This window comes from Canis lupus, chromosome 2, assembly GCF_011100685.1.
Source record: "Canis lupus familiaris isolate Mischka breed German Shepherd chromosome 2, alternate assembly UU_Cfam_GSD_1.0, whole genome shotgun sequence".
Classification (NCBI taxonomy): Eukaryota; Metazoa; Chordata; class Mammalia; order Carnivora; family Canidae; genus Canis; species Canis lupus.
In genome coordinates, this window is record NC_049223.1 from 21471435 (window position 1) to 21497289 (window position 25855).

The window sequence follows — 25855 nt, forward strand, 5'->3', positions numbered from 1 at the left end:
TTTGTCTTAGATGAATGGAATGGATGGGGTCTAAGTCTGGGCCCCCTTCCAGTGTGGTCTGCAGTGCTCCAGGCCTGGACCTTTTGCCTCCTGTAGACCCACTTAGCTGCCACTCCAGGAATCTCCACAAAGGCCAATTCTTACAGAGCTCCTTGAGGGTGAACATTCTCATTCCATTCCCATCAGGGGACAAGAAGAGAACAGAAAATCCCTATAGACTACATGCTGGTAGGCGGGCATATGAAGAACTTTTCACCTGGACCTTCAAGACAGTGGTATTGTTTGGGGGCTTCACTGTGAGCTACTGGTCTGGTACCACCAAAGCACATCAGAATCTATGCACAACCTTCACTCCTAGGAACCAGGAAGCTGTTCTTCACATCGATTCTCCCAGGCAAGGACAACAACAAGAACAAAATTAAATTGCAAAGATAAAGAAGTTGAAACAAAGCAATTTGCAATGACATATTTCCACCATGAAGAATCTATTCCTTACTAATGTTGGATCTATTTAGTGGAATTAAAATTTTGACACAAGTCATCAAAATTCTGTTTAGATGAAGACATCACTATGTTTCACAGAGGATTGTTCCACAATAGTCTGAGAGTGATGTTGGAAATGGAAACTCAAATCAGAGGAATATTGATAGCATGGTCCCAGGATGCAGCTCCATAGTTTATAAAGACCTTGCTCTTTTCCTTCTCTGGATAATCCCTGGCAACCAGCCCTGGTGAACATGCTGCACAATAGTGGCAGTTACCACTCGGTGGGATTTGATATCTCCACATGTGGATCAGTTTGGATTTCCCTTATTAGAGCAGCCACAAAACCATTCCTTTCCCCAGTGTTTAGGCTGCTTCAGACCAAAGCCACGCAGGATACTGAAACCTTGCTCATCAAAGCATTCTAGCTGACGGCACCAAGGCCAGGGCCTTGATCATTGCCCTGAGCAAGCAGAAATGATTTCCTCTCTTGAGTCAGGAATCAGAAAGCCTGGAGCCAGGGATAAAATCACCGGAGACACCAGTAAAGCTGAAAATGACCTCTACCTTGGCATTAACAAGTATTAGAAAAATTCTGCCTTTCGTTTTCTTAAAATATGGTAATATTAAGCCCTTTGGGCTCAGTTGATCTGGGAAAAAGAATTTTTCAAAAAAAAGTTACAGAACAGCTTTGCATGTTGCCCTGTGTCTTTTTAATAATATGTTGAAGGGGTGCCTGGCTGTCTCAGTCAGTTGAGCATCTAACTCTTGACCTTGGCTCAGGTAATGATCTTGGGGTCTAGAGATTGAGCCCCATGTTGAGCTCTGTGCTCAGGAGGGAGTCTGCCTGAAATCCTCTTTTTCCCTCTGCCCCTCTCCCTGCTCAAGTGCAATAAATAATTAATATTAATTAATTAATTAAATAAATATATGTTGTAAACACTGCTTTAGCAGAACAGAAAAAGTGGCTCCTATATTCCATTAAGTTTTCACCCCAGCGTTTTATACAGAAGAAAGTGTCACAGTTCCCAACCACTGCAGTCATTATAGAGCAGTAGAGATTGTAAAAGTCAATCGTGTCTTAAGCAAATATTTCAATTATTTCAACACGTATTGACAAAAGTGAATCATAATTTGTGTGTATGCCAGGACACATCAGAGCTGGTGACCCAAAAGGTCTAGAGGCCTACAGGATTTGGTTAGTAAACTTGAAAGTATGTTTCAGTGATCCAAACTTAGTAAAATAGCACTTATTTATATTTATGCCAAACACATATCCTAGTAAATTTGTTTCGAATATAGAAATCACCATAAGACAGGCCAAAAAACAGCAAGTCAGTGGACAATAGTGGTGCTGACTGTGGGTGTTAAAAAGAAGGGAATACACACACCCCATTGAACTGAGGAATGCTCTATGAAGACACTGGCCTTTGAGCACCTTGAGAAAGTAGCACAATTTCAGCAGGAAGACATCAAGGGGAGAAGCCCTGTCAGGCGTGTAACATGGAGTGGAAAGGCAGGTGAATGCTGGGAAGAGATGAAGCATAGGGATGTGTTAGGCTGTAGCAGAACTCACATGAAGTCATAGGAGCAGAGCGTACTGCCTAGCTGGTAAAGGCATCACTGAAATTAATCTAGTAGACAAGAGGGGGACATTGAAAGTCCTGGAACAGAGAAGGATTGCAGATAAAAGCAGTGTTTCGTGAAGACTTTGGTGGTGGCTTTATTTCTTTACCAATATTGCCATGACAAAGTGTGTAACTTGTTGGCTTAAAACAACACAGATTTATTCTGTCACAGTTGTGGAAGCTGGAGATGTGAAATCAAGGCATCAACAGGGCCACACTCCCTCTGAAGGCTCTCAGGGAAAACCCGCTGTGTGGCTTTCTTGTAGCTTCTGCTGGTTGCTGACAGTGTTTGGCATTCCTTGGCTTGGAGACACTCTACTCTGTGTGTGTCTTCACATGGTATTCTCTCTGTGTGTGACAATGTCTCCCTGTCAAATTTGCCTCTTCTGATAAGGACACCAATGGTATTGGATTGAGGGTTGGATTGAGGGTTCGCCCTAAGACGGGATGATCTCATCTTAACTTGACTAATGTCTGCAATGACTCTTTCCAAATGAGTTCACATGCATGGGTTCCTGGTGGACGTGAATTTGAGGGGGAACACTATTCAACCCAGTCAAGTAGCCAAAAGTAAGAATTAGCATGAGGAGAACCTTGCAACATAGAGATCAGTTGCGGAGCCCAAAGCAGCCGATAAAATGATGGAGGTCCAAGATGATAACAACCCTGGGGACAGAGAGGAGAGGGAATGTCAAAGGCAGAGTCAGTTTACAAGTTTACATGGGTGACCAGTTGGAAATGGGGAGGAAGGGAGTTAAAGGTGACCCGAGATGGGGAGACTAGCCACCTGGGTGAGTGGTGGTGCCACCAACCCAGATCACCAAGTAGAAAGCCTTAACTAGTATAGTGAGAAATTATTTTGACTTTGTGTTTTATTGAGTAATTTTGACAAAAGATGTAGCTGTGTGTGGCTGTCCAGGCAACTGGGCCACAGAGGCCAGAGTGCTGGACAGGAGTCAAAGCAGGGAGTGCACACTTAGAAATGAGGTAGCCCAAGGAGCCAGAGGAATTATCAAGGGAGTGGATAAAATCCCAGACTGCTGTGAGAGGATGCAGGGGGAAGGCAGAAGCTAGAACTGGGGAGAACAGCTCAGTCACATGTCAGAGAGGAAGAGGGGGATGGGAAAGGCGGGGAGAGAATTCAGGAGGCCAGTGGGCAAGAACTGAGGTGGAAAGGGGAAGAAAAACATGGTCTTGTGGGTAAAGCTTGTGATTTGGCCCTCCGATAAATGTAAACATACATTCTAGGACAATTCCTTGGAGTATTACTTTTGTACCCACACAGGACAACAAATTTGAGAATTTCTTCAAAATAACATAGAATATATGGTGGAAATGACCCATAAAGAGAAAAATCCCTCAGAAATAGATTTGTATTCAGTCCTCAGTAACTTCAGTATTATACTTTCAAGATTTTTGATTAAGAAAACATTCTTTTCAACATGTAGACAGATAACATCACAACATGTTGCAAGTAAAAGTATCCTTTTTAAAAATGTTGTCTAAGTCGTGTCCTATCTCTACACTTAAGATTTTCAGTGTTTTTTTTTTAAAAAGATTTTATTTATTCATGAGAGACACAGAAAGAGGGAGGCAGAAACATAGGCAGGAGAGAAGCAGACTCCCTGCGGGGACCCCGATTCAGGACTCTATCCCAGAACCCCGGAACCGCGACCTGAGCCAAAGGCAGATGCTCAACCACTGAGCCACCCAGGTGCCCCAAGATTTTCTGTGTTTTTGAGCTTTATGTAAATATAACCACACTATATGTACCCTTTGTATCTAGCTTCTATCACTCAAAAATATATTCCTAAGATTAAACCCATATTCATCAACGCAACTGAGGTTCATTCATTTTTATTGATGTATTTTATTCCATTACACAATCATTTAATATGAATATACTATGTATTTTTCTCTTCTTATGATGGGCATTTGAATTGTTTTCATTTTGGAACAATTATGAATAATGCTACTATGACAATCCCTGGGCATATCTTTTAGTGCTCATATGGACACATTTCTTTTGGGAGTCTGCCTAGATATGGAACTTACTTGCAAATGTTTCTAATTTTAAGTCTTGTATAACAAAATAGCTTGGGTATGAAGCTTATGGTGTGTTTCCCTTTGGGTGTAGAAAACTAATCGATAAACAGAAGAACTTTCAATTAGTCTGGATTTTAAGGAAAGTTAATATGTAAATAAAATGTTGAAATTTTGGAAATGCTGCAGCAGAGCAAGGCTTTTTGAAGATCGTCGTAAGAAAGGCTTTTAGAAAAACGTCTTAAGGAAGCTGTTAGGCTTCCTTAAGGAGCAGCTCTGAAAAATCTGAAGGACAGAAAGAGCTCTGTTCCATTTGGAGAAAGAAGAAGTGTTCTAATTGCCCAATTTCAGCATGAAAACAAAACAAAACAAAACAAAAAAAAGGAATCGAGTGTAACTCCATATACTCCATGACTTTCTCAAAGTACTGCAAGTTGCTATTTTAAAAGCTTAATTATGATAAGTCATTTTGCTTTCTCGCAAGGGAGTCATATAATTCCTTTAATTAAGAGGAAGCAAAACAGTTATTCCACTCTGAAGGCCTGGCACATGCTTCTCCGAAGCCCAGAGAAGTGTATTTATATAGGCGTGTTGGTAAGATATCTTGCCATTCCCTTTTCTCACACTCCACGCATTTCTGTCTCAACCACTTTCCCATCAACACCTCGTTAAAGCCAACACCTGCATGAGGAGTGTGGAACCACTGTACCCACCACAGGGCTGAACGCCATCTCCTGCAGACCTCCGTGCCTGTGAAGAACGCACTGGCAGAGAGCAAAACAGAGATGCCTGAATTAATCTGTGGCGTCTCAGGAGTCCACAATCCTCTTAACCAGGGGTGGAAGCAAGAGCACAGGAGATGGATAATAGAATGTCTGGACCTGAGCCACTGGATCCGGATCCACACTGGTCTTAGGCAGACAGGGCAACTGAGGCCAAGGCCCCAGGGGCCTCTTCCCTCATCTCCAGTCCCAGACGAACATTATACTCCTCCCCCTACTTCAAGAATTACATCACTCTATGTTCTTTGCTCCAACATTCACTTCAACTGAATTCCTTTGGTACCATTATTGAATCTCTCCATGACACAATGGAGATGCTATAAAGAGTATCTTGTAAATGGATACCAGATATTTTCCAGTAAACCCCCCACCACCACTATCACACACTCTCTTTAACCAGCTCTGCTTCCTCACGAGAGCTCTCTCTGTTTCATCCAACAGAAGAAGGATTTTCCCTCAGTGACAGGGGACTAGTGATTGCTTGCAAAACTAGAATGTCCTACACACACAGGCCTCATGTTTGGTTGAATCACAGATTCTGGAGCCTGGAGACTTGAGCTCGTGTTCAGACCACACCATTGAACTGGCTGTGTGACTGTGACCGAGCAACTTAACCCTTCTGTTCCTGAGTTTCCCCATCCATGAAATGGGGTGGAATGGGATAACCACTTAATTGGGCTTCTGTGAGAATTAAATAAGTTCATTTTATAAGGCATTTAAGATAGAGCCTGGTGCAGAATGAAGATTAGATGGGTGGTGGGTAGGTAGAGGGATAGGTAATAGATGATAGATGAGCAAGAAAGCAATAACATCTTACTTAGAAATTAGGAATGAAGTTTTTTAGATGTGAAAGACCTGCTTCACCAGCAGGATGTACAACATCTACCCCATTGTGAGCAAAAAGGATATTACCAAACAACAGTAGAAGTAAATGGTCTAAGTACAGGTCATGTCCCATAAAATGACCTAACAATTCATGAATCTAAGCATTTCCAGCCACAGGATTAATAGCTTAGGGCTGGTAGCATATGGCAAAATCACTACAGCCTCAATGCAAATTTGATAGAAAACAAGCTCAGTAAATATTTAATATGTTTAAATTAAGTTAAATGAATGAAATTAATTATTTAGTTTGTTGGCTGCTGTTCTGTAATGATTTATTACATGTCCAAGATATTCACAGTGTCTACCCTGTCCCTTTCAAAAATGCCCAAGAAATAGTATCCTGAAGGTCAATATTTATTATCATTTTTCCAAACACAGCTGTGACCTTGAGAATAAGTGGAAACCTAAGCAGAGATTAGCAGCAGAATAAAATAGAGGCCCATCATAAATGTCGTGAGGCAGTAGGATCAGCCTTGCTGATAAAAGTCATGGGTAACAGGTCTGCTTAGCACAGTCATAGGGAACCTGTATAACCATACTTAGAAGTGTTGATCTCATATATCTTGGCACACAGTGGAAAAGCTGAGGACCTTTATTGCCCACACTGCTGATCCTCCGTGAGATTAGCTTCTGAGTCTGGTAGATTCAAAATTGAGTAGCTGACAAGTGTTATCAATTTCATACAGTCCACATTTGATCACGTGTCATGGTCCAAAGTCTGTCAAGATTCAACCTTTTCATTGCTTTGATATCTCTTCTCAAGGCAGAAGGGAAATTTTACAAAGTGGAGTATTTGGATGAATTACCTTTTGTTCTTGCTTAGTGTGGTTTTAATTTTCATTCATCCTAACAGGTGTGTTTTGTGCTATGTAATACAGAGATGCATAAGGGAACCATTAATAAAGATTCTCTTAAATTGCCTTTAAATGTGGACTTCAGTGGGTAGATGGGTCTAACATCTTGTTGCTAATCATTAGTATATGCCCATTATTGGAATGTTTATGAGACACAGCTGGACCCATTTAGATCAGTGTAGCCTTCAAAAGGGAATTAGTGGGACGCCTGGGTGGCTCAGGGGTTGGGCAGCTGCCTTCGGCCCAGGGCATGGTCCTAGAGTCCCAGGATCGAGTCCCACATCAGGCTCCTGCAGGGGGCCTGCTTCTCCCTCTGCCTGTGTCTCTCATGAATAAATAAATAAAATCTTTAAAAATATATATTTTTAAAAAAGGGAATTAGTATTAGGGAATTTTTGTGAACAATATTTCACTTATTAAAGGAGATTTTAATTTGAAGTAAAATATGATGCCATTTTCATATCACATCGCCCAACATTCAAAAGCTTGCTATCACACACTATGGCTGAGGGTATTGGGAATTGGGCACTCTATTTTGTGGGAGTATAAATTGGTACAAACTCTATAGAGAACAAAATTCACAATATCAATATTTTTTAAATGTACAGCATTTTTTTTGAGCCAGCAATTCTGCTTCTAGAAGCCTACTTTAAAAATATTTTGGCACCTGGGCAAAATCCATTTTCGTGTTGCCTTAGCAACCATGCAACTACCCATCAATAGGGAATAGGTTAAATGAAATCTTCCAGACAATGAAGTACTATTTACAGTTGTAAACAATTGTAATATATATTATACGTACATATCACATCCAGAAATGGTAATATTTTATGCCTGAATCTGATTAGAACATCTCCAGAAGTAGTAAAGGAGGTTTCCCTACTAGGAACTGGGTGGCTTTAAGTCAGAGGAATAAAAGAGACTTTTTATCTGTACTCTCCTATTAATTTTTAATTTTATATAATCTGCATATACTACCTATTCAAAACCAGTAACAAAACAAGTTTCAAGAGAGAAGGCTTTGGTCTTGTGGACAAAAATCAGGTTGCTCCCTCTCAGGCACTTGCTTAGAGAAGAATCTTCATCATGGTGAGGCCTGTAACTCCCGTTCCAGAACTTCACCTCTCAGGCTGAAGGCAGAGTGTTTATTTAGGCTTTCCTCTAGGCCTTGCTGATGTTCTCAGTGCTAAGAGAGCTGGCGAGGGGTAAACACAGGTCTGTCTCCAGTGATTGGCCCATCAGTTCATTCCTGCGTCTTCAATCTGTTGTAGTAGCAATGAGGATGTACTGAAAATTAGAGATGAAATCACAAAGTGACAGAGCTGAATTATGGCTGAGGACACTCTCATCATCTGGTTCCAGGCCCCACTCCCTGATCCACAGAGGCCTGAAATAAAGTCCTTGTAACATGGCAAAAAATATATACAGACAACAGAGGGACTTGACCATCCAGCTGACTTCTTTCCACCTTAAAATTTGAGATATCTCTTCCATTTTTGCTGTGTGTTGAGATGTCTTTTCTTGAATAAAATCATGGTGATGGCAGGTGATAATTTGGTCATTTTTGTTACTGGTTTATATTTTTTTAATGCCCCAACTTAGCATATTGGCAATCCTAGCGTGGTCCCCCCAATATTGAACTTGATATGCAAATTGTAATGTGCCATAATGCCCAACATCTAGAAACCTTTGTCTAATCTCTGCCTGGAATTAGACCCATAAGGAAACTGAATTGAGAAGTTCCAATTCAGGAAACTGAATCTCAGAGGCTGAGATCCTAAAGTCACAGACTGGGGACCCCAGCATCGCTGCTGCCTCTGCTGCCCTGGGACAGCTTCCCTGTGTGTAGAGAAGTGCACACTGCCCTGTCCTCACAGTGCCTGTGACTTCCAGGCCCAAGTTATAGCAAATCCTAGCTGTTTGTAAAGTAATCCCATGGAATAAGCTTTTGGGTCATTTGCTTTCTATCTTAAGCCAAATGTCCTTGTGTAAAAAGTGAGAGAAACAATATTAATTATGGACACAGCCCTAATAACTTGGGACAAGGCACATAACAAGTAGAAACTTTCATAGTTATGTATTGTAATTAATAATACACTCAATAGAGCATCCGCTACTAAAGTTTTCACACTTTAATGCTCTGTTGTCTTATGTGACCAATGAGTTTTTCCTCTTACCATATTTTGGAAAAGATGACACTGTACTCTGATCAACATGCAGTGTGGCATGACATGGGATTCAGAAGAGAAGCAGAACTCTAAGACACCTGAATGCTTTGGCCTCCATTTTAAGACTCAGAAGGATCAATGAAGAGCTCCTCCATGCACCTGCCTTAGCAGGCTCATCTCCTTACTATTAAATCACCCCAGGAACTGTAGTTGTTGTGGAAATGTCGGAGAACCTATGATGAGATGAGCCCTCTTGCCTTTAAAGAACAGCCTGAGTAATGATGTTAAGGCCTGGCCTCCAAAGCAGTACTGCCATTGTGAGAAACGTCAAGACAGTTCATATCCCTCTCCCATCCGGGTTAACTCTCTGTGAATTGTACCTGAAGCTTAGGTTTTTCTCATTGATTAGGGCTGTGAGATGGGGGTAGAAGCCATCCAAAGCCCAGGATCTGTACCCCTTCAGAGTACCTCTATCAAATATATTTATCTTGTTGTTTTGTGGAAGCTCCATTTTTCTTTGTGATGGGATCATATCAATCACACAAGGGTTAAAAGTCAAGTGATCTTCCCACTGTAATTCTTTAGCCAGCTGTACCCAGAATACTCTTCGAAGTCTGGAGGTCATGTATGGAAAATGCAGGGCCCTGCCAGAGGAATAGTGGGAGCATCAGCTAGGAGATAGTCTCTCGGGAGTTTGATCACCCATGAACTCTTAGCCTCACTCATGTGATGCCAGCCTGCCACCAATGACTGACTGTGCCTGGCTATCTCCTCTGTAGCTTGACGAGTAAGGCTAGGGCATGCATAATACAACATTGGTATTTTGATGAGCACCTGGGAAGAGTCAAAATGAGAAGTCAAGATCAAGTGCCATAGCCTCCTGGCCTGTCCTTAGTGGAAGACTGTAGAGTCCAAATGGAAAAATATTCAAGTTATACTAGATAGCTCTTGCTGTTCAAGGACATAGTATCTCAAGAATATACTGGAGATGAGTAGATATTCAGGTGCCTTCCAGGCCTGTCTGGTAATTATTACAGCCTCTCAAATCACTCTTGATTTGGTCTGGAGCAATAGGCTACCAAGTGACTAAGACGGGTCAGAATGTCCATGGGTTTCAAACACCATATTCAATTCTGCCCAAACACAAACAGCCATATTTCCTTCCATTTCAGATTCTCCGCTCTCCTTTTACTACTGGTCAAGCCCAGGGAGGCTGTCCCCCAATAACAGATGAGAGAGGATGGGTGGGGGAGGCAGGCTGATTTCACAGTGATTAAGTGACCAGTTCACCATGTTTTCTGGTCTACTTGCATTATACAAAGACATTTATGTATACTGATATGTATTCTCTCATTATAGATTACTTTCACTTTATTGCTTATTTGCATAGCAGAGGGTTGTGTTGATATTTTTAAAATAAGATGTGTACACAGGTTGTATTATCCATGATTTCACTCGAAGACAGTAAGGGACATTATAAAAGATTCATTATAACACAGGCCCATTGACTCTGAAAGGATTAAGAGTCATTGATCATTCTAAGCAAGATGAGGAAGGGTTCTGGGGACAGGTAACCCAATCCAAGTCAGAGTGACTTAAAATGGATGGTGGTTCTCCCTGGAGTGTTCTTTTACCACCAGTAGACTCTCTCATTTGGGCCATGACATAACTGAGCCAACTTGTCACTCAAAGGTCCCCAAAGAGGAACATATGTAACAGTAGTGTCTTAGTCTGTTCAGGCTGCTATAACAATACACCATAAACCGGTGGCTTACAAGCAACAGAAATTTGCTTCTCCTACATCTGAAGGTTGGAAAGTCCAAGATCAAGTGCTGGCCCATTTGGTGTCTAGTAGCGACTCACTGCCTGCTTCATAGTCTTATCACTTCGTTCATAAGCAACCATCTTCTAGCTATGACCTCACATGGCAGAAGGAGGGGGTGAGGGAGCTCCTTGGGACCTTTTGTATAAAGGTACTAACTACATTCATGAGGGCTCCCCCTTTCATGATCTCATCACCTCCCAGAGGTTCCACCTAGAAATACCATCACATTGGGGATTAGGTTTCCTACCTGTGAGTTTTGGGGGGTGCATAAACATTCAGTCCCCAGCCACTAGTTACCACCATGTAGTTCCTGTGTGCATAGCTTCTTGTTTTGGACTAGCTCCAAGCACTTTACCTTTATCACGTTTGCTCACCAAGCAACCCTGGAAGGCACAGAAATCTTTAAATCCCATGCAACTTTTACAGATGAGAAAGAGTCATCAAAAACACCCGTAAAAGATTTGGGAGACTGTGGTAAGGATCTGTGTTTCCAAACTCTGCATTTGAACTCTGGAAAGTGGGGTGGCTTAGAAAACAGGTGGTAGAGCTGAGGTGCTTGCTCTTGGCCTATCCCCAGCATGCCCCACTGGTGCTGGCTTCAGAACCCCCACAAGCCTCTTTCACTCCAAGTAGAAGAGCACGTGACAGGTGGCAAGATTGAGAGATCAGGCAAGTTATTATGTGTTTCTCTCCATCATGAGCCCAGGGCACTACTGCGTGTGCCTGACACGAATTTCACTGCCTGTTAGTTTTGAAAGTCTTGAAATTCATCCTTGTGACTGGGCAGGGGCTGCGGGTGGGAGAGACAGGCGGAGTGGGGCGGGGGACAGCTAGAGAGGAATAGAGCCTTTGTACTTGTCAGAGAGGCAAAATTGAAAAGGCACTGTGAGCAGGGAAGACAAGGTTGGTTGTGTTACAGGAAGGATGAGCAGACACGGAGAGCATGGCTGTTGATACCATGGCCCTGATCCACTGCTGTGCCAGCCTGCCAGGGGCCCTATAGACACAAACCTTTAAATTACGGTGACTGTCGTCTGAGAGATGGCTAGGGCAGACAGACGAGCCCTTATGATTAGACCCAGACAGGCAGCTGTCTGTAGGGCCATCAGAAGAGCCTGGTTTGCTTAAACAAGCAGGATTCCTTTAATAAAAATCCTCCCTTTCTGGTTTTAAGGTGAGGCAGAAGCTTGACAGACAAGTTCATCGATAGGACGCTAATATTAGTTGCTTTCACAACATATTGTTAAGGGATTTTTTTGTACTATAAACTGGGTCTGTGGGACGTAATTGAGTGATCAAAATAAAAGTCAGTGATTTCGCTTTTTTAAAAATCTCAGTAATTATTTCACCATTGGATCAAATTTCTGCTTAGATTCACCAGTCAAGACACTAAAATGGTTGCTAGGTTATCTCAATGACCTATTCTAATTGACCGGATGGTGGTCTGATCCACTGCTTTGTACCTGACCTTTAAATAAATGGTTTTACTGAATAGAAAGCCACTGCTCTAGGATGGAGAGAGAGACCTTTCCAGGAAAACACTTTTGCCTATTCAATTGCCTACTGCCTTGGGCTTGCTCATCATCCTGCTTAATAGAAATTCTTTGCTATGAACTGGATTGTGATCTAGTTGAACCACAGACCTTACCTCCATAAAGACTCATGCTTTTGAAACAGCCAATTCATTTTCAGGGCTGCAGAAAACACGGCACTTTCTAGAAGGTTGGTTTGCCCACAACTCCCCTGGGGAGACTGAGGGAGACTGTCTGGATGGCTATAAAGGGAATCCAGCCAAATCTCCACTTTCCAAAGATTTTCCTTTTATTGAGTTCTATCACCAAAATGTTGAGTCTGCTGGGGGGATTTTTCATAGACAAGGAAGAAAAAGATGGTCATCCAAGATTTAAGCAGGAAGAAACTCAAAATTTAAAACCGTACACACCAGTGTTACAATTCAAGTTGCAGAACAAATTCTAGCATTTACCTCCTGTATCAGGTATATTGCTGACTCATTGTTCTCACTGGGGAGCCCCAGCATGGTGAGGCATGTCAGATCCTTCTCAGGGGGCCCAGAAGCTTCGATTAAATGCCTGATACTACTGAAGTGGCAGTTTCCCTGCCTTAAGACTGGTGTGGTCTTGCTGCCTCCAGGGTACCCACTTACTCCACATGGCTCAATCATCCACTAACGTCAAACTCATAGTAAATGTCTCTTATGGGTGACATGCACAACCCACTACCAATTTCCTTCTCTTCTTGCTAACTCCCTTCTGGTCAATTTCTCCCCTTTAGAAACTGTTAAAGTCGTTTGGTTTCTAAAAGTAGGATATTCTTAACACATCCTCCTCAGATCCCTAGTTCAAGAAGACTAACAACCACTCACATGGCTCAAATTATGCACAATTTCTTGTGCCTGAAGTTTGCTGTTTGTATTCTGCAGAAGCCACTGCCGGCTCCTTAAGGCCATGTAAACTCACTGTTGGGGCTGGGAGACTGCCTGCCTTAAATGAAAAATATTAACTGTTCTCCATTGGTCAATTCTTTGTCCATCCCAGGAAGAAAATTAGTGAAAGAAAAAAAGTATACTTTTTGCAAAATTCCAGACATTTGAAATACTTGGTCCAAATTTAGTTCCTAAAGAGAGGGGGTTTCAAAACCTGCTTTTGAAAACTCTCCTGAGGTTGCTGGGAGCTGAGAACAGAGCTGCATCTATGTACACACCCCTCAACCCCATTAATCTGATCATACGGCCAGTTTTTGTTCACCCAACACTCTCTTCTTACCTAGTGAGAGAAGGCTTTTTGAGTATCTTCTGGACAGCCATAGTTTCAACAAAACATGGCAACTGCAAGGCAAGAAATTGACTTAATGCTGAGTCTCTATTGCTGACATAGTTTGCTCTAGCCATTGCACCAGTTGCCGACATGGCAAACGCATTCGCTGATAGGAAGTGCTGTGAATATGAGTTCACCCAGCCAGAAAATATATTTTCTGTACATTCTTGGGTATTGGAGCCATTCATCACAGCATCACCACCCCTCCTTGATGCCTTTGCCTAAACAGAGATGCTTGTCATGAAACCACTCTAATTTCCCTACCAGAGGCCCCAAAACAGAACCGAAACCATAACTCAAAGAACATTTATGTACAATTTATGACCAACTGTCAAGCTAAACTACTCTGACAGATTCCAAATCCGCTTTAGGAATAATATGATGCTTTTTATCAATTTTTTTCTTTGTCCTTTACTTTATGGTTGCTTTGTTTAAATGTTAAATGCTGAATTAAGTGGGTCTGTATCTCCTTTGGGAAAATGAAAATTCATGGAAAGATACTAAATTGGAGAGTTTCAGCTGTTTCCACTTTAGAGAGCTCTGATGAGAAGGGGAGAAGTTTTATCACAGAACAGACTTTTTAGATTTCCTCAGCTTCACGTGGGGCACCTTATTCTTCGGCATCAATATTGACTGTGAAGTGGTCACACCCTATTTGGAGTCAGAGACTAGACTTTTCATGGATCATTCAGCTTGGAAATTGTTTAGGGAACAGGACAGAACTCGCTTGTAGACCGAGGCTGTTTTAGTTAGGACCATCACAGCAAGAATGACCACTAAAAACTTGACAGCCAAGTGTTCCTGAGAGATTTTCTCAGGCCTGAAAAATTGTCCAAAGCAGGGGTCTTTCTTAGGATATAAAATTTCAGCCTTATAAGGGAAGGAAATTCTGACATATGCTGTAACATAGATGAATCTTGAAGACAAGCTAAGTGAAATAAGCCAGACACAAAAGAACTTGGTAAAAAAAAAAAAATACTGTATAATTTCACTTACACGAGGTGCGAGAGTAGTCAAATCCATAGAGATGTAAAGTGGAATGGTGGGTACCAGGCTGGGAAGAGCGGCGGGGGTGGGGGAGTGGTGGCGATTTGTTAATGGGCACAGAGTTTCAGTTTTGCAAGATAAGACTGGAGATTGGTCCTACAACAATGTGAATGTACTTAACACTACTGAACTTGACACTTAAAATGCAATGAAGATGGTAGATTTTATGTTATGGGTATTTTACTGCAATTTTACAATTTTTTTAGGCAAGAAAAAAATGTCAAATTTTGAAAACCAAAAAGGAAAAATGACATTTGCGCAAGAGAGTGGATATTCTTTACTGGCAGAAGCTTGAGGAGTTGACACACAAGATTATATTTTTTCCTTGATGTTTATCTACTCTTGCAGAGGAGGGGGTGGGGAGGACAGAGGATGGGGGTGAGTGTAAGGATCTAATAATATTCCGAGGAAAAATTTAGTACCCCCACAACTTTCGTTTCCTTGTTTTTCACAAGACTATGTGCTTTTCTGTCATCGTGTACAGAACAAGGTCTGATGGGCTTTTTACAAAGAACTATTGATGGCGTGTCTGTGTGAATTGCCCTAGCATTAGTCACAGCCAACTTCTGTGGGACCCACTGCCCCCGCTCTACAATACACTCCAGTGTGCTTGGCCATTATGAAAGGTCAGAAATGAACTGAGAAATGGGCTAGAGTCAAAAACATGTGGCCCTATAAATATCAGAGTCAGACGGCTTCTTCCATTCTCTCCCTGCTGCCTCTCCCCATCTCTCTGGGGCTTTTTCTTTCGCCCACTGTTGGGGTTTCCTGCATTTTGCAGAGCACCTCAGACCAGAGAGCTGTAAAGAGCAGGCAGGGGCTGGATTCTTCACCTGGTAACATCACTTTGCCTCCAGTCTGGTCCCCTAGTGCCATCAATCTAGCTCTTTCCTTTAACACTTTAAGATTTCTGGCTACCGAGCTCCATCAGGTCAGTCTGCGATGTTCTATTCTGCTTCTCGCTGTGCCAGTCCCACCTGTGACTAAATCTGACACCAGCCGTGTTCTCTGAGCCGAGGAGCTTGCAGGTTTGGGCTGTCAGCGGGGCTTCATCGCAAACCGGGGCGTTCATTATGACTTTAGCTGCCAAACTGGAAGACTTTGAAGTGACACTGGAACACCTGCTCATGGACGTGTTTGTAAGTAAAGGCTTTCACTTATTCTGCATAATAGAGCCTCCTCTGCCACCCCCCAAGTCTTTACGACTCTGCCCCCATTACTGAATAGGATTCTATTCCACAACTGTCCAGTTCTCACACACGGTCTTTATTTATGCTTATGTGCCTTGGTGGGGGGGGGGGGGGGGCTAGAAAACCATAAAGTTGCCAAGTGCCTGAGTGGTGCGGATTGGTCTGTACAGATGACATAGCAGAGAAATGGCTTCAAAGAACAAATAGTATCCAGGACTCTGAATGAATGGGATGAAGAACTAGAAAACATTTGCCCAAAGAGACAAAAGCAGCTTCAGTAGGTATTCCCTGGAAGACTCAGATCTGTTTGTGAGGTGAAGTGAGCATTCCAGAAGACAAAGGGGAGGGTGGGTCAACATACTGTATTTTTCCTATGGAAAATGCTGAGGGTGGGGTAGAAAGAGAATATCACTCTGCACACAGCGCCAGCCCCTGGATCCTGGCCACTTTCCTAGGGATTGGGTCACCAGTGCTTCCTCAGGAATTTTATGGGATGAGGCTGTTTGAGTGACTGGTTTTTAAAGAAGCGGCAGCTGATAAGGATACTTCTGTTCCTGCAACGATTTTAGAAACACAATCTTTGAAAACCCCTGGCATCCATAGCATCCTAAGCATCGTTTCTGCCCCAGGCCAACCACAGTCATCCTTACTCTCTTCTCGGGGTTTTCTGTTGGTGGCTGGTCTGTCTGTGTTGTATTATTGATGGGGGCTTAGGGAACTACAGACTATGTGAAGCATGCAGGGGGTAATACAGCTGAAAGAAAGGTATTCTCCTTCCAAGAACAACAACTGGCGCCCCCCTGGGAAAGGCGGCGGTGGTACATTTGGAGGACTAGCCCGTCTGCGTCTCGAATCTGGAAAAGGCTGTAGGGGGTTGGCTCTTTGACTATACATCACTAAGTCCCTTTCAGGAACCTTATGGGGAATCGTGTGTTTTGGCAGACGTTAGAGTCTGGGGCTTTTTTTTTTTTCTTTATTAATTTATAATCTGTCATCTAGTTGAGGCAACATTACACTGGCAGGATTCCCAGAGGGGATCGCCCTTTGCAGGCTGTTTGCAGGATCCCAGTACCTCACATTCATTCTGACCGGAGGGTCAAGAAGTTTTGCCTTCAGGAGGAATGTGTTAAGAAGGGTGAGTGATGTTTCCAGTGGTGGAAGGTTCATGGCCCACATCACTATAGCCTTAAGTATAGAGATTGAGCAGCAGGATGGGAAGTTTCTTTGAAAGCTGATACCCTCTGGCCAACCACCATGGTCTGCCTTGGTGGTGGCTGGTGGTAGGTGGCTTAGGGTCTTGGGTAGGGGCAGTCTGTGGCATACCAAAGGGTTGGTGTGTGCTTGGTCACCTCAGGGAAAAAATAATTAGGAAGTTGTTTTATTTAAATACTACAAAGTTGGGCAGCCCTGGTGGCTCAGCCGTTTAGCGCCGCCTTCAGCCCACGGCCTGATCCTGGAGACCTGGGATCGAGTCCCACCTCGGGCTCCCTACATGGAGCCTGCTTCTCCCTCTGCCTGTCTCTCTCTCTCTCTCTCTCTCTCATGAATAAATAAATAAGATCTTCAAAAAAAAAAAAAAAAAAAACAGAAATACTACAAAGTCGTTAATGTAGTCCTCTTCTCTCCTTATTTGCCCTCCTCCGCCCTCCCCCCCCCCCAACTGTTTTCCAATACTTTTACCATTATCATCTTGTTTGGAAACTTCCAGATACACTGTCCCCTGGAGGAAAGTGCAGTCTCGTACTTCCCTCCTTTTCTGTAAATACAACCGGTAATTTCATCGCCCCAGTTTAGGACCTTGTTACCCCTCTACTTGGACCAACTATCTCATTATTCTCCTGGATCCACTATTTCTCCTCTAGTTCATCCTAGTTTATCATCTCCAGATCAACCTCTTTACACTCTATTTTATTAATTACTAATTATTATTTATTAATATTTTTAGGCTAGTTAGAGGTTCACAGCAAAATTGAGCAAAGTACAGAGATTTCCTATATACTTCTGTTCCCACACACTCACAGCCTCTCTCACTAAGGACATCCCACACTAGAATGATATATTTACTGTAATCAGTGAGCCTATATCGACACATCATTATCACTCAAAGTCCGTAGTTTACATTAGGGTTCACTATTTGTGTTATAGAATCACATAAGATGGTCTCACTGCCCTAAAAATCCACTGTGCTCTACCTCTTCATCCTTCCCCCTCTCTAATGTCTAGCGACCACTGATCTTTTTACTGTCTCCTTTATTATTTTGCCTTTGCCAGAACACCATGTAATTAGACTTATACAGTATGTAGCCCTTTCAGATTGGTTTCTTTCATTTAATGATATGCAAGTAAGTTTCCTCCATGTCTTTTCATAGCTTCATAGCTCATATTTCTTTTTAGTGCTTGATAATAGGCCATTGTTCAGATGTGCCAAAGTTTATTTATTCATTAGCCTACTGAAAACATCTTGGTTGCTTCCATGCTTTAGCAATTATGAGTAAACGATTATAAACGTCTATGTGCAGGTTTTTGTGTGGACATAGATTTCAATTTTTTTAAGTAAATACCAAGGAGCTCAATTGCTGGATTGTATGGTAGATGTTTAGTTTTGCAAGATACCACCAAACTATTTTCCAAATTGGTCATTGCCATTTTGCATTCCCACCACTGCTCCTGCTGCTCCACATCCTTGCCGTCATTTGGTGTTTTCAGTGTTTTGGATTTGGGCTATTCTAACAAGTGTGTAGTGATACCACATTATTGTCTTAAATTGTAATTCCTTAATGATTTATGATGTTCAACAACTCTACATGTTTACTTTCCATCTATATATTTTTTTAAGATTTTATTTATTTACTCATGAGAGACACAGAGAGAGAGAGAGAGAGAAGCAGAGACACAGGCAGAAGGAGAAGCAGGCTCCATGCAAGGAGCCTGATGTGGGACTCGATCCCAGGACTCCAGGATCACACCCTGGGCTGAAGGCAGCAGCTCTAAACTGCTGAGCCATCCAGGCTGCTCTCCATCTATATATCTTCTTTGGTGAGGTGTCTGTTAAGGTCATTTGTTCACTTCTTCATCTGGTTGTTTATTTACTTCTTGTTGGGTTTTGAGTTCTTTGTATATCTGGGATATCAGCCATTTGTCAGGTATATCTTTTACAAATATTTTCTCCCAGTCTATGGCTCTTCTCATTCGCTTGGCAGTTTTTTCCAAAGCAGTTTTTCATTTCAGTGAAGCCCACCTTATCAATCATTTCTTTCATGGATCTTGCCTTGGTGTTATATCTTAAAAGATATCACCATATCCAAGCTATCCAAGATAGCTATACTATCTTCTAGGAGTTTTATAGTTTTGTAGTTTACACTTAAGTCTGCAACCCATTTTGTGTTAATATTTGTAAAGGGTATAAAGTCCATGTCTACATTCTTTTTTTTTTTTTTTTGCATGTGAATGTTCAGTTTTTCCAGCACCATTTGTTGAAAAGATTGTCTTTGCTCCATTGTACTACCTTTGATCCTTTGCCAAAGATCAGATGACTATATTTATGTAGATCTATTTCTGGGCTCTCTATTCTATTTCAGTGATCTATTTGTCTACTCTCGCACCAATACCATACTCTCTTACTTAAAGTAGCTTTAGTAAGTCTTGAAGTTGGATGGTGTCAGCTCTCCGACTTTTTTCCCATCAATATTGAATCAATTAATCTGGATCTTTTGCCTCTCCATATAAATTTCAGAATCAGTTTGTTGATATCTGCAAAATAACTTGCTGGGATTTTGATTGAGATTGTGTTAATCTATAGATCAATTTGGGGAAACCTGTCATTTAGACAATATCAAGTCTTCCTGTCCGTGGACGTGGAATATTTCTCTGATTATTTAGTTCTTCTTTGGTATCTTTCATCAAAGTTTTCTCATTTTCCTCATATACATTTTGTACATATTTTATTAGAACTATACCTAAATGTTTCTCTTTGGAGAGTGCTAATGTAAATGGGAACGTATTTTTAATTTCCAGTTCCACTTGCTCATTGCTGGTATATAAAAAAGCAATTAACTTTTGTATATTAACCTTGTATTCTGTAACCTTGCTATAATCACTTATTAGTTCCAGAAATATTTTTTCTTTCAGCTTTTCTTCATGAATAATCATATCATCTGTGAACAAAGACAGTTTTGTATGTTTTATGTTCTTTCCCAGTCTGCAATTTTACTTCTTTTTCTTGTCTTATTGCACTAGGTAGGACTTATGATATTGAAAAGCAGTGATGAGAAAGACATTGCCCTGTTCCTGATTTTAGTGGGAAAACTTCAAGTTTCCCACCATGAAGTACAGTGTTAGCTGAAGGCTTTTTGAGGGTATTGTTTCTCAAGTTGGGAAAGTTCCCCCTCTATTCCTAGTTCATTGAGAGATTTTGTCCTGAACAGAAGTTGAATTTTGTCAAATGTTTTCTCTGCATCTATTGATATGATTATGTAATTTTTCTTCTTTAGCATTTTATACATTGCATTTTTGTTACATTAGTTAATTTTTAATGTTGAAGCACCATTGTATACCTGGGATAAATCCCAGTTAATCATGGTGTATATAATACTTTTTATACATTGTTGCACTCAATTTGCTAATATTTTGTTGAGAATTCTTGAATCTGTGTTCATGACATATGTCAATCTGTAGTTTTCTAGTAAGGTGTTTGTCTGGTTTTGATATTAGAGTAATGCTGGTCTCATAAAACTAATTAAGAAATATTTGCTTCTAACTTCTGGAAAATATTGTAGAAGATTTATATAATTTCTTCCATAAATTTTTTTAAACTTTATTTATTTATTGATGAGAGACACAGAGAGAGAAGCAGAGACATAAGCAGAGCGAGGAGCAGGCCCCCTGCAGGGAGCCCAATGTGGGACTCCATCCCAGGACCCCAGGATCATGCCCTGAGCCAAAGGCAGATGGTCAACCACTGAGCCACCCAGGATCCCCTTCCATAAATGTTTGATAGAATTTATTAGTGTACCTATCTGGGCTTAGTGCTTTCTGTTTTGCAAGGTTATCAGTTATTGATTCTGTTTCTTCTTGTGTGAGTTTTGGAAGAGTGTTTTTCAAAGAATGGATCCATTTCATCTAGGTTATCAAATCTGTGGGCACAGAGTTGTCCATACTGTTCCTTTATTATCCTTTTAATGTTCAATGGATGTCTCTGATGTTAGTAATTTGTGTCTTCTCTTTTTTAATTTATCCTGGCTAAATGCTTATTGCTTTTATTGATCTTTTCAAAGAACCAGCTTTTGGTTTGATTGATTTTCTCTATTGATTTCCTGTTTTTAATTTTATTGATTTTTGCTCTAATTTTTTTTTTTTTCTATTTCCTTTAGATTTAATTTGCTCTTCTTTTTTCTACTTTCCTTAATGGGAAGCTATTATATTACTGATTTTTAGATCTTTCTTGCTTTCTTTTCTAATTTATGCATTCAATACTATAAATTTCCCACAAAGCACTTTTTTCACTGTGCTCCATAAATCTTGATAAGTTGTATTTTCAGTTTCATTTAGTTCAAAAATTTTTAATTTCTCTTTAGATTTTTTCTTTTTTTTTTTTAGTTTTTTTTTTTTTAAGATTTTATTTATTTACCTATGAGAGATACAGAGAGAGAGAGGCAGAGACACAGGCAGAGGGAGAAGCAAGCTCCATGAAGGGAGCCCGATGTGGGACTCAATCCCGGGACTCTAGAATCAGGCCCTGGGCCGAAAGCAGGCACTAAACCGCTGAGCCACCCAGGGATCCCCTCTCTTTAGATTTTTTTCTTTGATCTCTGTGTTATATAGAACTATAATGTTTAATATCCAAATATTATGTATCTTTTTTGTTTTTTTTAAGACTTTATTTATTTATTTATTCATGAGAGACACACACACACACACAGAGAGGGCGGGGGCAGAGACACAGGCAGAGGGAGAAGCAGGCTCCATGCAGGGAGCCTGACATGGGACTCAATCCTCGGTCTTCAGGATCAGGCCCTGGGCTGAAGGCGGCGCTAAACCTAAGCCACCCGGGCTGCCCTCTTTTTTGTTATTGATTTCTAGTTTAATTCCATTGTGGTCTGAGAGAAGACATTGTATGATTTTTTAATCTTTTACATTTGCTAAAGTGTGTTTTATGTCCAAGAAAATGGCTTATCTTGGTGAATGGTCCACATGAACTTCAGAGGAATGTGTATTCTGCTGTTGTTGGGAGAAATAGTCTATAGACATATATCTTATCCAGTTGATTGATGGTGTTTTGGAGTTCAACTATATCCTTACTGCATTTATACATGCTAGATCTATCCATTTCTGATAATGAGGTATTGACATGTCCACCTATAATAGTGGATTTATCTTTTTCTTCTTGCAGTTCAATCAGTTTTTGCTTCACATATTTTGACACTCTGTTATTAGGGGCATATATGTTAAGAATTGTTATGTCTTCTTAGAGAATTGACCCATTTATCATTATTTAATGCCTGTTTTATTCCTGGTACTTTTACTTGAAGTCTTCTGAGTCTGAAATTAATATAGCTACTCCCACTTTCTTTTGACTAGTGTTGTTACCACGGTATATCTTTCTCCATCTCTTTGCTTTCTATCTATATGTGTCTGTGGGTTTCTTATAGAAAACCTATAGTTGGGTCCTGTGTTTTCATCCACTCTGACAATCTCTGTCTTTTAATAGTTTATTTAGATCACTGACATTTAAAGTGACCGTTGATATTGTTACATTAACATTTACTATAGTTGTTACTATGTCCTATTTGCTATCTTTGTTCTCTGTTCTTAATTTGTCTTCTACACTTTTCTGTCTTTTGTGATTTTCATTGAGTACTTTTATATAATTCCATTATCTCTCCTTTCTTAGTATATTAATTATACATTTTTTTTTACTTTTTTAGTGGTTTCTCTAGAGTTTGTAATATACATTCACAATTAATCCAAGTCCACTTTCAAATAACACTATACCACCTCATATAGGAAGTGCAAGTACCTTATCTCACAAAATATTCCTAATTCTTCCTCCCCTCTGTTCCCTGTATCATTGTTGTCATTTTTTTACACTTATACTTAATATATACTTACATATACATGTATGTATATGTATATGTACATGAACATACATGATCAAATACATTGTTACTATTACTAATTTGAACAAACTATTAACTGTTACATCACTTAAGAATGAGTAAAATTGGGTGGCCCGGTGGCTTAGCGGTTTAGGACTGCCTTCAGCCCAGGGCGTGACCCTAGAGACCCAGGATCGAGTCCCACATCGGGCTCCCTGTGAGGAGCCTGCTTCTCCCTCTGCCCATGTCTCTGCCTCTCTTTCTCTCTGTGCCTCTCATGAATAAATAAATAAAATCTTTTAAAAAAGGAATAAGTAAAATTTTATTTTATTATCATTTATTCATTCTCTGATGTTCTTCCTTTCTTTACATAGATCCAAATTTCCAGTCTATATAATTTTCCTTTTCTCTGAAGAACTTGTTTTAACATTTCTCACATGGCAGGTCTCCTGGCAACAAATTTCCTTAATTTTCTTTTGTCTGATAAAATCTTTATTTTTCCTTCAATTTTGAAGGATAATTTCCCAGCATACAGAATCCCAGGTTGGTGTACTTTAAAAAAAATATTTCACTGTACCTTCTACTTGCTTCTGAGGGAAAACTGAATATAATTCTTACCTTTGCTTTATAATAGGTAAGGTGTTTTTTTTTCCCCTTGTTTCTTTCAAAACTTTTTCTTTATCTTCCATCTTTTGAAGTTTGCCATGATATGCCTAGAAGCATCATGGAGGGTTTTTATGTTTTGGATTTTTGTGGATTGTTTTTGTTTTTGTTTTGGGAGGGGCATTTATCTGGTTTGGTGTTCTTTGAGCTTTCTGGATCTGTGGTTTTGTGCTTGACAGTAAACTTGGGGAAATTTTCAGTCACTTTTTCTTCAAATATTGCTCCTGTTCCTTTCTTCTCCTTCTATTCCCATTATGCATATTTATACATTTTATAGTTGTCTTGCAGTACTTGGGTATTCTATTTTGTTTTTTTCAGTCTTTTTTTCCTTTTCCTTTTCAATTTTAGGAGTTTCTATTGGCATGTCATCAAGCTCAGAAATTCTTTCTTCATCTGTGTCCAGTCTACTAATAAACATGTCAAGGCACTCTTCTCTTACAATTCTTGATCTCTAGAGTTTCTTTTTGATCCTTAGAATTTCCATCTCTCTGTTTACCTTATTTATCTATCTGTTCTTCCATATTGCCAACGTTTTCCATTAAATCTCTTAGGATATAACTCTTAGTTAAGTTTTTAGTTCCTGGTCTAATAATTCCAACAATCCTGCCATGTCTTACTCATTCTGATGCTTGTTCAGTTTCCTCAAACTGTGTTTTTTGCCTCTTATTATGCCTTGTAATTTCAAAGTAGACATGATGTACTGTATGAAAGGAACTATGGGAAATAGGCCTTTAGGAATGTGGTAGTAAGGTATGGGAGGAGGAAAGGCATTGTATAGTCGTATGCTAGTTCTTGAGCTTTTGGTGAATCTGTGCCCTTAGGATATGAACTACACCAGAGTTTCTCAGGGTGCTTTTCTCCCTGAGGTGAGACAGGATAGGTGGAGGGGATGGAATTGGCATTTCCCTTCCCCCACAAGGAAAGGTAGAACCAGCTGAGGTTGAGTATTTCCCTCCCCCAGGGACACTCCCCAGAAAGGCTTCCCTTCCCCATTGTTTAGGCTTTCATAAAATAGTTTCCTCTGAGGGCAGGCTTTGTTGAGGACAGAATGCTCTGATGTGTTTCCATGTGCACATCCCTAAAGAATATTGGAAATGGGCTTTAAAGTCACATGGGCTTGGGTCTCCATCCCAGTTCAGCACAACGTCTGACTTGCATGACTCTCAGCAAGCATTTAATCTCTCTGAGCTTTGATTTCCTTATCAATAAAGTGTAGCTAATGCTACCCAGCTTACAGGATCATAGTGAAGATCTAAAAGAGGTAATTTAGAGCAACTGCCCAGGGCCATGCCTGTTGCAAAGGAGGTAGTCATGAGTTAGTCCTCGTTTTCCATTTGCCTTCCCCTAGAAAAGGCATCTGTTTCAACCCCTGAACTGCAATAAGTCACTTTCTGTTTCTCTACCCCTAAGCATTCTCTCTCTCTACTCCTACTCAACCTTCTCCTTGGAATTAGCAGAGGTTTTGGTTCTGCCAAAGCACAGCATTCACTTCATCAATCTGGGGCCATTCCTCCTGCCTGCTCCCAAAATGCAGGAGCTACCTGGTCCTGAGCTCTGCAGCCTACACGGGCATGGAGCCCTGGGGACACACCTGTACTTGGCTTCTTCTGCTCTCTAGCTGGGTTTCCCTGGCGGGGCTTCTGAGCAAAGTGACTTTGGACTCCCTTGCCAGAGCCACCTCCCAGGAGAGAGCCAAGGAAAATGTCCAACATCCCACAGGGCTAGGGGACTTGACATCTATAGGTCAATGACTCCTCTCAGCCTTGCTAGAGAATATAGGCTTTCTTGTAGAAGTCTAATTGTCTAGAAAAAATATTTGCATCACAGTCCCATTAGCCTTGGGTTTCCTCTGTTGCTCATAACATGCTCATTAGGATGTCAACCCACTATCTCAAGAACAGCTGTTTCCAGATTGACACTTCCTTTCCAGGATTACCAAGGGCCACTGGGGGATTTTGCGGGAATGCAAGGCTTCTGCAAGATGCGATAAAAGGAACATATCAGACCTGGTGTTTCATAATTAGTTGTCACCACTCTGGGGCTGCTGTAGCCACTGCAATGCCACTGGGTTCATGAGAGCAAATAACACACATATGTGTGTACATGCGTGTATTCATGCAAGCACACACACTATATCACACCAAAGTGAAGAGCACAGAAGATCCAGCCGAAAGTACATGAAAGGCTCTTCAGAACTATCCAGAATTGTCGGCAATGTCCTTGCTGATGTATTTGGCCTGCTTCCTTTTGTCCTCCTCTTGTTTCAAAGGATTTAAAGTTCTTCCTTTCCAGGTATAGCTTAGAGGCTTTTCAATAGCAGATCCATAGACTAAGAGCCCTGAAACATACACTGAAGGAA

The 25855-nt window shown here is 40.9% G+C and overlaps 1 protein-coding gene across 6 annotated transcripts in view; it reads left to right on the plus strand.

The window, feature by feature from the left end:
- Nucleotides 1-25855, plus strand: part of FRMD4A (FERM domain containing 4A) — a 736083-nt gene that overhangs the window by 379785 nt on the left and 330443 nt on the right. Inside the window, exon 1 of one of the 6 annotated variants that reach the window (XM_038530068.1) lies at nucleotides 15347-15688. The exons of the other annotated variants lie outside the window; for them this stretch is intronic. Within the exon in view, the coding sequence (XP_038385996.1) occupies nucleotides 15623-15688 (66 nt within the window). The 5' untranslated portion in view covers nucleotides 15347-15622. Of the gene's footprint in view, nucleotides 1-15346; nucleotides 15689-25855 lie in introns of those variants that run through there. 6 annotated transcript variants of the gene reach the window in all.